The sequence below is a fragment of the Lampris incognitus genome, unplaced genomic scaffold (genome assembly GCF_029633865.1).
Source record: "Lampris incognitus isolate fLamInc1 unplaced genomic scaffold, fLamInc1.hap2 scaffold_328, whole genome shotgun sequence".
In the NCBI taxonomy this organism is placed as follows: Eukaryota; Metazoa; Chordata; class Actinopteri; order Lampriformes; family Lampridae; genus Lampris; species Lampris incognitus.
Genome location: NW_026611286.1, coordinates 1 through 12,500, shown reverse-complemented (window position 1 = coordinate 12,500; position 12,500 = coordinate 1). Strand labels below are relative to the sequence as shown.

The 12,500-nt window shown below is 45.5% G+C and overlaps 1 protein-coding gene across 1 annotated transcript; it reads right to left on the bottom strand.

Moving 5' to 3' along the window:
• Positions 1-3,255: 3,255 nt before the first annotated feature.
• LOC130133446 (mastermind-like protein 3) lies at positions 3,256-6,710 on the bottom strand (the record flags this gene model as incomplete). The annotated part of the gene is made up of 2 exons (XM_056302016.1): positions 3,256-4,212; positions 5,955-6,710. Coding segments are annotated over 2 exons (1,713 nt in total), but the record flags the coding sequence as incomplete, so codon positions are not given.
• Between the last annotated feature and the right edge of the window lie 5,790 nt (positions 6,711-12,500).

The following is a 12,500-nucleotide window of genomic DNA, read 5'->3' as shown; positions in this document are numbered from 1 at the left end:
GTTTCTTTTAACAAAGTTATATATATATATACACACATATCTTTAATCTGCAGTTAACTGGTCTCTATTTAACACTGTCAAGCTGGCACAGTGTTGGCAGAAACGCAAACACAGGCTGATTGGATATTTCTCTAGATAAAAATGTCCCGCCTGCATCCTTTTTTGTCCAGTTTTGTCATTCGAAAGGATCCCGCCTGTGCAAAGAGGTGTGTGTGGTAGCACAAAAATTGCTAAAAATGTGTGCTTACGACTCCACCAGCTCAGCCCACATCTAAGTGTAGATGCAGATGCATTGAGCTTTTTCCGTGCAGCAGTCTCAGGCACAGGCACATGGGAGCATCTATCCAAATTTGTTCTAATGGATGTTGGCCCATACATTTCACCCCAACAAAATAAATCATCAAACCTATAGTAACACCTAACTGAAAGCAAAGTTCTTAATAAGTTAATCAGAAAAAAAATGTTGATATGTGGCTTCTGAATTTGATGTCAACCAAACAGTTTGCGCTCATCATTACACATGGAAAATTCAAACTAACTTGATAAAGTGAATTTCCGGTCCAGACAGACATATCCACTAGCACAAGAGTCTGATATCTTGTCATGGAACAGGAGTCAATTTCACTATCCATCCTGTGATCAGGACGGGATGGAAGAATCTTTTGCACTGAGTCACGTGATTGGGACGTGAAAATCCAGTTCCATGTCAGGTTCTAGGCTCAACTATTTCATCCACTGTCAGTCCCTATAAGTTTGTGCACAACATTAGAAGAGACTGACGTAAATTTGTAAGTCATGTCAGCCAGCCTGCTGAATAATGATCTTCTTGCATGCTGCTTCAAATAGCATATATTTTTTGTCCCAATCTATAGGAATGAATAATTATAAATAAAGGAGGAATGTGTAGTCATTCAATCTATAAGCTTAACTCTTCATCCATCAGGAAAACGACAATATTCTTTTTCGTAGCACATTTTAAGAGTATGAGAGGAACTGATTTGATTGGCCAAGTCAAAGCCCATCCATTCTTTCTGCCTCATATTGTTTTCCTGCAAAAAAAATCCTACCCAACAGTAAACCATTAAAATGAGCAACTGCAACAGAGTTAGTGATTTGCATATTCAAGGATGCACCAGCGATGGAAGCATAAGATGACAATTGTTTGCATGTTACTCTTCACAAAGGTAGCTTCAAATTGGAAAATACCACAGACCTGTTGTGAAAATTACAGAAAATAAATTTCACAGTGGAAAAATTAATAGTTTTCCTTCAGTTTAAGAGAGCACTATGCAAAACAACGTCAACAATCTGCCAAAGTATTTCAACAGAGGGAGCCAAAACCCAAATTCACGCTCACCCTTCTAAAAAGCGAGGGCTCACAAGAGTGATGGATATAAGATGCCAGTTCGTTCTAATCAAATATTCATGTTGATTGGAGGAATGTTTTTGGTTCATTTTTTATCAAATTTTCCATCTTTCCCTATTTGGTCAGTACCTACATTTTCCTTTGCCACACAATTACCTCTGCAGTGCTTCAAAATGTCTTTCCCCAGGTCTTTGACGTTTTTTTTTAATATGCTTACCTCCTTTCTGAAATATAAATCTTTCTGTCCCCCCCCCCTCTCTCTCTGCTTCCACTGTCGTCTAGTAAGTCATTTCTTTCTTCCCCACACATCCTCTCCACTTTCTCTTTTCTTTCTTCAATTCTCCCCTGCTCACTCAAATAAATCTCCGTTCCTTCCCTAGTTGTCTAAAAGGTGCACATGCATGCGCGCGCGCGCGCACACACACACACACACACACACACACACACACACACACACACACACACACACACACACACACACACACACACACACACACACACACACACACACTCCTCCAGGCAGCAACCACAGAGGCCCCATTTTAATAAATCTGCTGCTTTATTGGTGCTGAGTGTCTCTGGTGGAGGGAGAGAAAAAGAGGGATGAAAGGAGGAGGAGAGGGGAGGAGGAGGAGGACAGGGGCAAAAGAGATCACTGGGGGGTGGAGGTGGAGAGAGAGAGAGAGTGACTGACTGACTGTAACCATATCATGAGTATGGGGGAGGCAAAGATAAATAGAGAAAGAGAGAGAGCGAGGAGGGAGGGGGGCGTGGGAGCAAGGCCTTGACAAAGTGTGCATGTGATGTGTGCACCAACACACATACCAGCACACACACTTTGTATCAACAATAATTCACTGGGCATGAGGTAATGAGCAGCAACATGAAAAAAAAATCCACGAAAGCAATTGAGTTTGCATTTATGTTGGTGGGGGGTTATTAGTCAAGGTACAGCCCACCAGTTCCTCAACATCCCCAAGAGGTGATGGACTGACACCTGGCTGAACCAACAGAGCACTGGGAGTGGGCTGGCTGGTCGCTTAGCTTGAGAAACAAACTGCCTGAGGTGGGTTTGCGGTAATGACAGCAGCTAGCTTGGCTTAGCGCTCCAATCTCAGCCATCAGTCAACTGTGACAGATTGGGGATATGAGCTAAGAAGCCGTTTAGTGTGTGTGTGTGTGTGTGTGTGTGTGTGTGTGTGTGTGTGTGTGTGTGTGTGTGTGTGTGTGTGTGTGTCCAGGCAAAGAGGGCTACCAGTGCGGCTGGTGTTGCAGAGGCATCAATACACTCCAGACAGGCCATTTTCCTATGATGATTCCCAGCCCTGTCTTGTTGCTGGGGCAACTGCCGCCATTTTACCTCCCCCTACAGCATCTCAGGAGAAGCATGAACTGCTTTCAGAAAACAGCTCGCTGTTCTTTTTTCAGGTAAACAGTCAGCTGGTAGGGTTATCTTGTATTACAATGAGAATTTCTGCATATCAAAGATTGCTCAGGGTAATCTTTTGCTTTTAAGACCATTGATAATGACAAATCCACGGAGCAAAGCAAACATTCAAATTACGCTCTTCTTTCACAGAGCAAAAAGGTTACGATGGACTACAAGTATTACCAGTTTTTTTTTCCTTCCAAGGCCATTTTCAAAATTTTCTTTAACAACGGGACTTTCAAACACAGTGCACACCGCCTCGTCTCCACATTTTCTGTGTTATCCATATGCCCGCCCTTAGGACTCAATAATCTCAGAATAAACGTCCCTAAGTATGAATGAACATCAGATGAAGCATAACTTACTCATGGCCAAAAGCAGAACACAAGCAAAGTCAAGTGCCAAGCAAACAAACCAGCTTAAACCAAAACGTATTTTGGAGGATGCTGTATTCACATACCTGTCCATGTGGCTGCATGGTGCTATATGGCATGTTCTGGTTAAGCACCTTCTGCTTCATCAGCAACATCCTCTTCTGCTCCTCACTGAGATGAGCTGTCTGCCCTGGAATTGGCCCCTGGGTCTGGCCTGGTCCCGCTCCCTGACCTCCACTTCCTCCTCCACCCATATAGGGAGGCATCATGGGGTTCTTGACCTGGTTTGCCCCTCCCATAGGTGGCGTCATCCTCTGGCCCATGTGATCAACTCCAGCACCACTAAAGTGACTGAGCGGTTTAGTGTTGTTGTAGGACAACATGGCCGCTGTCTGTTGTTGTTGCTGTTGTTGTTGCTGTTGTTTAGAAAGGGCATTCTGGCCCATGCTGTTTGGCTGTTGTTGTTGCTGGGCCATCATGCCCATGTGGTTGTGGTTCTGAGGGAGGTAGTTGTTCATAGGAGCTTTGGGCCCATTGTTAGGGGTCATACCAGCCACTAGGGGGCCCTGTGTTGCGTTAAAGGCTTGCGGTGGGTACATCATGGGGCTGTTAGGTTTGTCTTGGTTAAAGGGAGCTGAGCCATAGGGGCTGGTTGGAGCACCAGCTGGGGACCAGTTTGCTGCTTGTTGCTGTTGTTTCTGCTGCATCAGCTTTGCACGTTGCTGAGCAGCCATGGCTTTCAGCTGCTCTGCTGGGGAGAGTTCAGGGGTTACTGGTCCCACCTGCTGTGCTCCAGTGGGCACCCCAGCCCCACCAGGACCTGTGCCTGCCTGACTCACCCCAGGGCCTGGGTTCATCATAAATCCATTCCCAGGCCTGGATGCAGCTTGCGTTTGGGAGGGGGTCTGCGGGGACCGAGCCACACAGTTATGCAGCGGAGAGCCTGACGCCATGGCGACTGCTGGAGACTGCTGCAAAGGCTGTTGGGGAGGCGTTCCATTGGCGGCGGTGGCAAACTGAGGACCTGAGGATGATGGTCGGACCTAGGGAAAGAAGGGAAAAGACGTGAAAGATTTTGGACATATTACATGCTCACAAATATCCCAAGATATTCATGTCACTGACAACAATCCAATTAATATGCCATTTTAAATTAATTATATAGCATTATGTTCTTCTGTATAAATACTCAAGTTGTAGCACTTGAATATGAACTTGGTCATGAGTTCGCAGTTTGACAATCTTGGTATCATCTTGAATTTCACGGTGTAATGACTCAGACTTGACTCGGACTCGGACTTCATTCGTTGTCAGTTACTTATTCATTTTGAAAGTAATATAAAAACTTCTCTTGAGGAGACCAATAGAGTGCAAACTAATATAAATTGTTTCTTTTGTCTCAGAAATATTTTAAAATCGGAATCTAAAATATTTTTTGCTTGGCAAAAGAAAAGAAAAATATAAATAAATATTATAATGTAGTTATATTTTTACTTTTACTATGATGTTTAGTCCTGGTGTTTAATTGGACTTGCACTGTTCTGGTGTCAGCCTTAACATAAGGTTTGGCCCCATTGGTTTAAGTTGGACTCACCACCTTAAAATCAGACTTAGGTTGAATCCATAAACTTTGGACTCGGACTTGACTTTGACTCGTCCCCCTTAAGACTTAGTCTTACCTTGGCTAGGCTTTGCCTACAAGGCTGAATAACACAAAATGTGTTACCTAATCTACTTAAAAACAATCAGTGTTTACATAGGAGTCAAAATTCGATTTTAATCAGATTAAGACACTCATTTGATTATTACAACTGCCATGGAAACAATCGAACTATCTTAATCATTTTAAGGTCTCAATAGACACAAGTATAATGTGACTAACAGAGCTAGACTTTTCCTCATTCATCTGATTTACTCTGCTTTGCATGCAACTTAATCCCAGTTCTTTCAGAGAACCGATTGTGTGCGTGAATCAAAGGCTGCTACCAGTGTCTAAACTGGAAACAATAGACAAAGGACAACACAGTGAGCAGAACTAAACCGCATTTCTACAGTGAGACTGGAACAACATTTATGCTCAATAAAAAGGAGGAGCTTAACATCCTAAAGCCTTTTTGCATGGGCAAAAAAAACAAGACAGAGACGCTTTCCAAAGAAGTCTTAAACACATGTCTGAAATTCAGATTTGGCCAGAAATGTAAAGCGCTTTGAGTGGCTGTTGCAGCTAGAAAAGCACTATATAAAATGCAACTGGATTGATTGATTGATTGAATGTTGGAAGCGGGGTTGCATGCAACACAACATCCATTTCATAATCTGATTATCCAACAAGTCTTGAAAACTCAGCTCATAAAGAGATCACATTAATCAAACACATTTAGACATCTTAACCGAACTATCGCCTTAATCAGACTATTGACTAGTCAATAGTCTGATTAACTGACTACTAAATGGTCTGAGTGACTGTGTGGTATGAGGCATGAATTTCTGCAATGTTAACACCATCATATGCATAAATATGAGTGCATCAAAATTTATTTTTTTGCAAACCTAGTTCACAATTTTACTCATTTTTGGACAAAATGTAAACTGTGGAAAGGGCTAAAGAAAGTAAACCTCTATGAACTCTCTATCTTATATACTGGAGTAATGCAAACTTCATTAAGGTAAATTTGATTTTAAAAGACCCAAATGAAATATCAAATTTCAAAACCAAGAAAAACATCATGACACAATATGTTGCTAGTTTAGCATAGGAAGCCATGTGATCTTTCTGGGTCCTTACCTGTGGCGAGCCCATGGGAACCTGCGGGACTCCCTGTGGAGGCTGAGGAGGGGGTGGAGGCAGGGCTGCTGTTGGTGCCGCCCCACCTCCTGGTGCTGTTGTATTCCCCGCCGCCTCCTGTGGTCCTGGTGTCTGATTGTTTGCCGGCCTGCTGAACTCTGCCTCTTTCTTATCCTCAAAGTCCTCGTTGAAGAGGTCATGCATGTCGTCCTCAGGCACAGTGTTGGCCAGTTCATCTATCAGCTCCTGCCACTCCTGGTCATTGAGGTTGATGTCGGAGAACAGCTTGTTCTGGTTGGACAGAGACTGAGGGTCCGTGGACTCCATCGCGCCCCCATCGTCTAGAGGCTCTTGTTTCAGGTCTTTGAGGAGGCTAAAGCCATCCTCCAGGTCCAGCGAGCCATTCAGCTTGATGTCCGGTATATGGCTACCGCCGTTTTTGCCTAGCTCATCCTGTGCTCGACCTGTTACATGGTTGCCATTGTTGTTGTTTGTGGTGTTGTTGCCTGTGGAAGCATTGGGCCCGCTAAGTAAGGGCTTGATGTCCATTTGGTGATGTAGTGGAGAAATGGGTGGGACATTGTTGTTGTTGCCAGGGAGGCAAGTTAGTGAATCCAAACCACCAGTGACCTCTTTCCGTAGTCTCTTGGTGGTCGGAGAGTAGTTTCCCCCGTCACATATGCCATTTTGGTCGCCATTGAGCGGCGATCTTGCAATGTCCAGTTTTCTCTTTACAGTTTCCTGGAGCTGTAAGAGGGAGGAGAGAGGAGGTCAGTTAGAACCAGAGCTTTTCAGGACGGCATCGTGATGGTAGAGCATTATGAAGATTTTATACTTTATAATTTGTCTTTTAGATTTGTTGCAGATTTGTTGCTGTTATTACACTGCTTGTGATGCCATGATACACCAAACCAACAAGCTGCTCCTTATCAACTGTCTATGATACAGCAAAATGTGCTGTATATTGACGAAACTAATGGAGATACACTGAAAAATAATCCAAATATTGTGCTGACAAATTGATTGTTCCTTCAGTTTAGATTCAACACAGTGGAAATAATCATTAAACAATTTGAGTCCTCTTTTAAAATGGCGCATATCCATTTCACACACATTCACATTGAGAGACACATACACTAGCACAGAGAATAAAGACTACAGGGGTTTGTGTGTGTGTGTGTGTGTGTTGGGGAATTGGGGTTGTAGGCCAGTTAACTGGCCCTCTCCATTAGCAATCCCAGCAGGATGGATTCAGCCACGTTTTTGTGAGGAGGAGGGAGGGAGCCAGAAAGATCAGAGGAACTGCTTGCTCCAGGACAGCAATGGCTGTCTGCCACAGTTTAACCTGCAGAGCCACCTAAGAGCCAGCTTCACCCAGGGGCCCCGCTTGCCTCTGTAATGGCACAGATGAGATAACAACGTGGCGCTAACAGATGATGGCTGACACAACAGGTAAACACTGTCAAAGAGCAGGGAGGGAGGGACAAACGGCAGAGCAGACAGAATCACAGAGAGAGAATAATGCCAGTGAGAATCCAAGAGAGGGATGAAGAGGAGGGCAAGAAGGAGGGTTGGTGAAAAGTGAAAGCACTTAAGAGAGAGTGAAGAAAAATACAGAATAAACTATGAGGGAATGCAGAGATTTTACTGGGAGTGCTTTTTTTTCTTGTTGGATTTCCCCCCCTTTTACTCCCCAGTTGTACTTGGCCAATCACCCCGCTCTCTGAGCCGTCCCGGTCGCTGCTCCACCCCCTCTGCCGAACAGGGGAGGGCTGCAGACTACCACAGGCCTCCTCCAATACATGTGGAGTCACCAGCCGCTTCTTTTCACCTGACAGTGAGGAGTTTCACCAGGGGGATGTAGCGCATGGGAGGATCATGCTATTCCCCCCCAGTTCCCCCTCCCCCCTGAACAGCTGCCCCGACCGACCAGAGGAGGCGCCAGTGCAATGACCAGGACACATACACACATCCGGCTTCCCACCTGCAGACACGGCCAATTGTGTCAGCAGGGACGTCCGGCCAAGCTGGAGGTAACACGGGGATTCGAACCAGTGATCCCCATGTTGGTAGACAATGGAATAGACCACTACGCCACCCGGACACCCCATATTTTTATGACTGTGACTGTGTGAAAGGGTCTCACACAAAATCCGCGTATGTATACGACAGCATATTAGTACCACACCTTGAAAGTTCATGATCCCGTTCTGAAGGATCCAAGCAAAGATTTGCATGACTGAAACTCGCTTTTCACTATTTGAGCCGGGTTGTGAAAGGCTGATGTCTAGTTCTTCAGGACAGTAAATTGCACCCATGTTTTAAGTTCTTTGTTTGAAATGAATCACTGCATAATCGTATGGAGAAAAAAATAGTATTGTTGGTTTACCCATGAGGGAGCTGGATATTACCGAAGCGGGGGGGGGGGGGGTTAGTGTAACGATCACGTATGACTCGACTCGCTAGCCTGTTGGCTAACGGGTTGGACCCTTTAGTTGACTGAGTAGCGCAGTCGCCCGTGGAGTGGGCTGGCGTCCCGGTTGCGGCAGTTCCCGGCTGCCCCCTGAATTTGCCACAATACTTTTCGTTTTAGTTGGCAGCCCCCTATTTAAAACATCTTCCCACGCGCCTGGATGAGCGTGTGTGAAAGGGGCTTTACCAACATCCCTAGAATGAGATATCGCAGATCAGGAAACTGAGTAAACTTTGGGTGGCACATCTTACACCTGTACTCCCCATTTCAGAGTCATACTACCAATTACCACAATCAGAATCATGTTTATTGGCCATGTAGGTTTACACTACAGGGAATTTGACTCCGATTTCGTGGCTCTCTCAGTGTACTTAACATTGAATAACAACACTACAACACAACAATCTTCAGATATATACACAAGGATTGGCTTATACAGGGGAAATAAGAGGTGATAAAGTGCAATGGTGCAGAGAATCAAGGGCAGTTTGGCCGTAACTCCTGTTATTTTGCTGTCGGCGCAAACACAGCAGTGAAACAGGAAAGTTAGAATGTTCCGGGTGCACAAAGTTTGTGCTTACAATTCAAGAGTAGAAATATTTGTTTTTACAATCAGTTTCTTTTTTTCAATTCAGATGCATTCATTGGCTGTCTACACTTAATTTCTCTACCTCATTGAGGAATACCAAAAGCTAAAATTAGCCACTGTAAATATAAAACGAGTGATTATACTGTAATGACCACGGATGTGTGGACTCGCTAGCCCTTGGCTAATAGCTTGCACCCTCTAGTCGACTGGTTAACATAGTTGCTTTTGGTGTGGGAGACCCAGGTTCGAGTCCCGGCTGCGGCGGGTCCTGGCTGCCCCCTGATTTGCAACAGAATCAATACAACTATAATTTATTTACTCACTGTTAAATAATAAACACAAATATGTGTTGGACGGGAACCAGGAGGGACCAGACATGACAGATGTCCGTCTGGTTAAGACACGACAGCCTATGTATTTTTATCACGAGCTGTGAGACCCGTCAATGTGTTTAGGCAGGCAGTTGAACCCCCGACACACAAAAGCAGCACACGCATGCACGCACAAACACACACACACACACACACACACACACACACACACACACACACACACACACACACACACACACACACAACACGCTGTGCTGCAGAGCTCTTTAGCTCATCGTTATTCAGACGGGACAGCACACAAAATGTATTCAGATTGTATTCTGACCCTGAGCTGGACTCACTCCCACACACTGTGTGTGTGTGTGTGTGTGTGTGTGTGTGTGTGTGTGTGTGTGTGTGTGTGGGTGTGTGTGTAAGTCAGGCAGGTTCTATCCACTTTTTATTTGTTTGACTGACAGCCATCCTAATCATCTTTATAGCATAATAAACACCACTAATATCTACAGACAAACCTACACCGCCTTTGTGTGTGTGTGTGTGTGTGTGTGCGTGTGTGTGTGTGTGTGTGTGTGTGTGAGTGAGGGGGGGGTTGTGTACATGCATGTATGTGTTTGTGTGGTCTTCCAATCAATGTGTTTAAATAATTCAGGCCTAGCCTGTACAGGTTTGGCAACCATTTCATACTGTATGTCATTATGTGTGCATGTGTGCGTGTGTGTGTGTGTCTGTGTGCGTGTGTGTGTGTGTGTGTGTGTGTGTGTGTGTGTGTGTGTGTGTGTGTGTGTGTGTGTGCATGCATACACACACTACAAGCTTTCCCTAAATGCCAGTGACTCATGTCAGTAATAACAGACTTGCCTTTCAAAGCCCACCCATAAAAACTCCTTAATTATCCAGGTGGTGTGAACTATAACAACCCCTCCCCACACACACACACACAACCATACAGACACAACAACATCCAATATATCTCTCTCTCTCACACACACACAGACACACACACACACAGACACACACACGTATTCTTCTGTACATATATGTCCATGTAAAAAACTCGTGTTAAATGTGAGAGAGGGCAAGAAAGAGGGAGACCGAGCTAGAGAGAGATAGAGAGAGAGACATAGGGTGGAATGCAACATGGATGGAGGGCGAGAGAGAAAGAGACATAGGGTGGAATGCAACATGGATGGAGGGCGAGAGAGAGAGAGACATAGGGTGGAGTGCAACATGGATGGAGGGCGAGAGAGAGAGCGACATAGGGTGGAATGCAACATGGATGAGGGCGAGAGAGAAAGAGACATAGGGTGGAATGCAATGGGGATGGAGGGCAAGAGAGAGAGAGACATAGGGTGGAATGCAATGGGGATGGAGAGAGAGAGAGAGAGAGAGAGAGAGAGAGAGAGAGAGAGAGAGAGAGAGAGAGAGAGAGAGAGAGAGAGAGAGAGACTCACAGAGGGCCTGAACGGGAGGCAGAGAGATCGAGAACAGCAAAATAAGAGAAACGGACAGAAAGAAAGACAGATTTTATAAGGAGCTACTAGATGGCTTGGTGTTTTTCTCTCAGCAGATGTAACATGGACGTGGTCTCCGGTGTATAGCGTGCCATGGTGGGGATCATTTAATTCGTTACTGCAATTGATTTTTTTTTAATCTGTCAGTATGATAGTTGATGTGCTGCTGTGGCACCTGAGCAATGATGAGGTTTTCACAACCATGCCTCTTAAACATGATGGAGTTTAATAGGCTTGAACGAAGTGAATTAAGACAGATAGATAAGGCAAACATAAATGAGGAGACAGACAGAGAGAGAAGGAGAAAGTGAAGTGCTCAGGCCGAGGAGAGCAAGAGGATCCGAATGAAAGGAGACAGATGTAAAAGCAAACAGAGGAGAGGGGCGCTTGTTTTTCCCCCCGAATCTGTCTGCTGTGTGGCATGCACACACACGCACACACACACACACACACACACACACACACACACACACACACACACACACACACACACACACACACACACACACACACACACCTGCTGACTGCGCCGAGAGAGAGAGAGAGAGAGAGAGAGAGAGAGAGAGAGAGAGAGAGAGAGAGAGAGAGAGAGAGAGAGAGAGAGAGAGAGAGAGAGAACGAGAACAATAGAGGAGATGTGTTAAACCAGCGGAAGTATGAGAGACAAAGGAAAGGTAAGGGACAGCATGGAGAGTGGAAGAGGCAATACATGAGAGAGAGAGAGAGAGAGAGAGAGAGAGAGAGAGAGAGAGAGAGAGAGAGAGAGAGAGAGAGAGAGAGAGAGAGGAGGAGGGCAGTTATTCTTCAAGCAGATGGTCTCTTTCTGGTGAGCAGAGGAGCTACTAAAAGATGAAGATGAACAGAAGAGAGATGGGTGGGACAGAGAAGGAGGAAGTGGGAGAGAGAGAAAGAGAGAGAGAGAGCGCGACAGGAGGGAGCGAGTTAGGGTAGTGTGATGGAAAGGCATAGCTCGCCAGATGATAGGTAGGAGCAAATGATGAGAGGGTGATCAGAGAGGGAGTGAAAGTGAGACAGAGAGTGAGCGAGACAGAGAGCAGGCAACTGACAGAGAGAGCGAGAGAGAGAGAGAGAGAGAGAGAGAGAGAGAGAGAGATGGCTAAGGTGCCTGTTGTTATAGCAACCTGCCGCTCTAATGCTTTGTGCACGGCACGCTCCCCTCCTCAGTCACTCCTCCCCCTCACTCCCCCACAATCCTGCCTCTGCTCCTTCTCTCATCTACCTCCTCGCCTCCTCTCTGAAGCTTCCCTGCCGTCCCCCTGCCTGCCTCCCCCTCTCTGGAGCCCAGCATCGTATCCAATTCATATCCGCTTCTTGGCATGAAAGAGCATAATATCTACTTCAAACAAGTACCACATTGCAGACTTTATTTTTAAATATAGCATATTTTTTTTCCACCATGAGTTGTGGAAAGGTGCGTGGCAGGTATGCCTCTCTCTCTCTCTCTCTCTCTCTCTCTCTCTCTCTCGAGAGAGAGAGAGAGAGAGAGAGAGAGCAGGGCTGCTACTGGGCACCAGGAGACTGGTCATCCATGGTCTGAAGGGGACTGCAGTGAAGCACCAGAGGAGGACCATCAGCACGGTAGGTTAAAAAAAATGAACAGAAAAATAAAGGAACTCATTT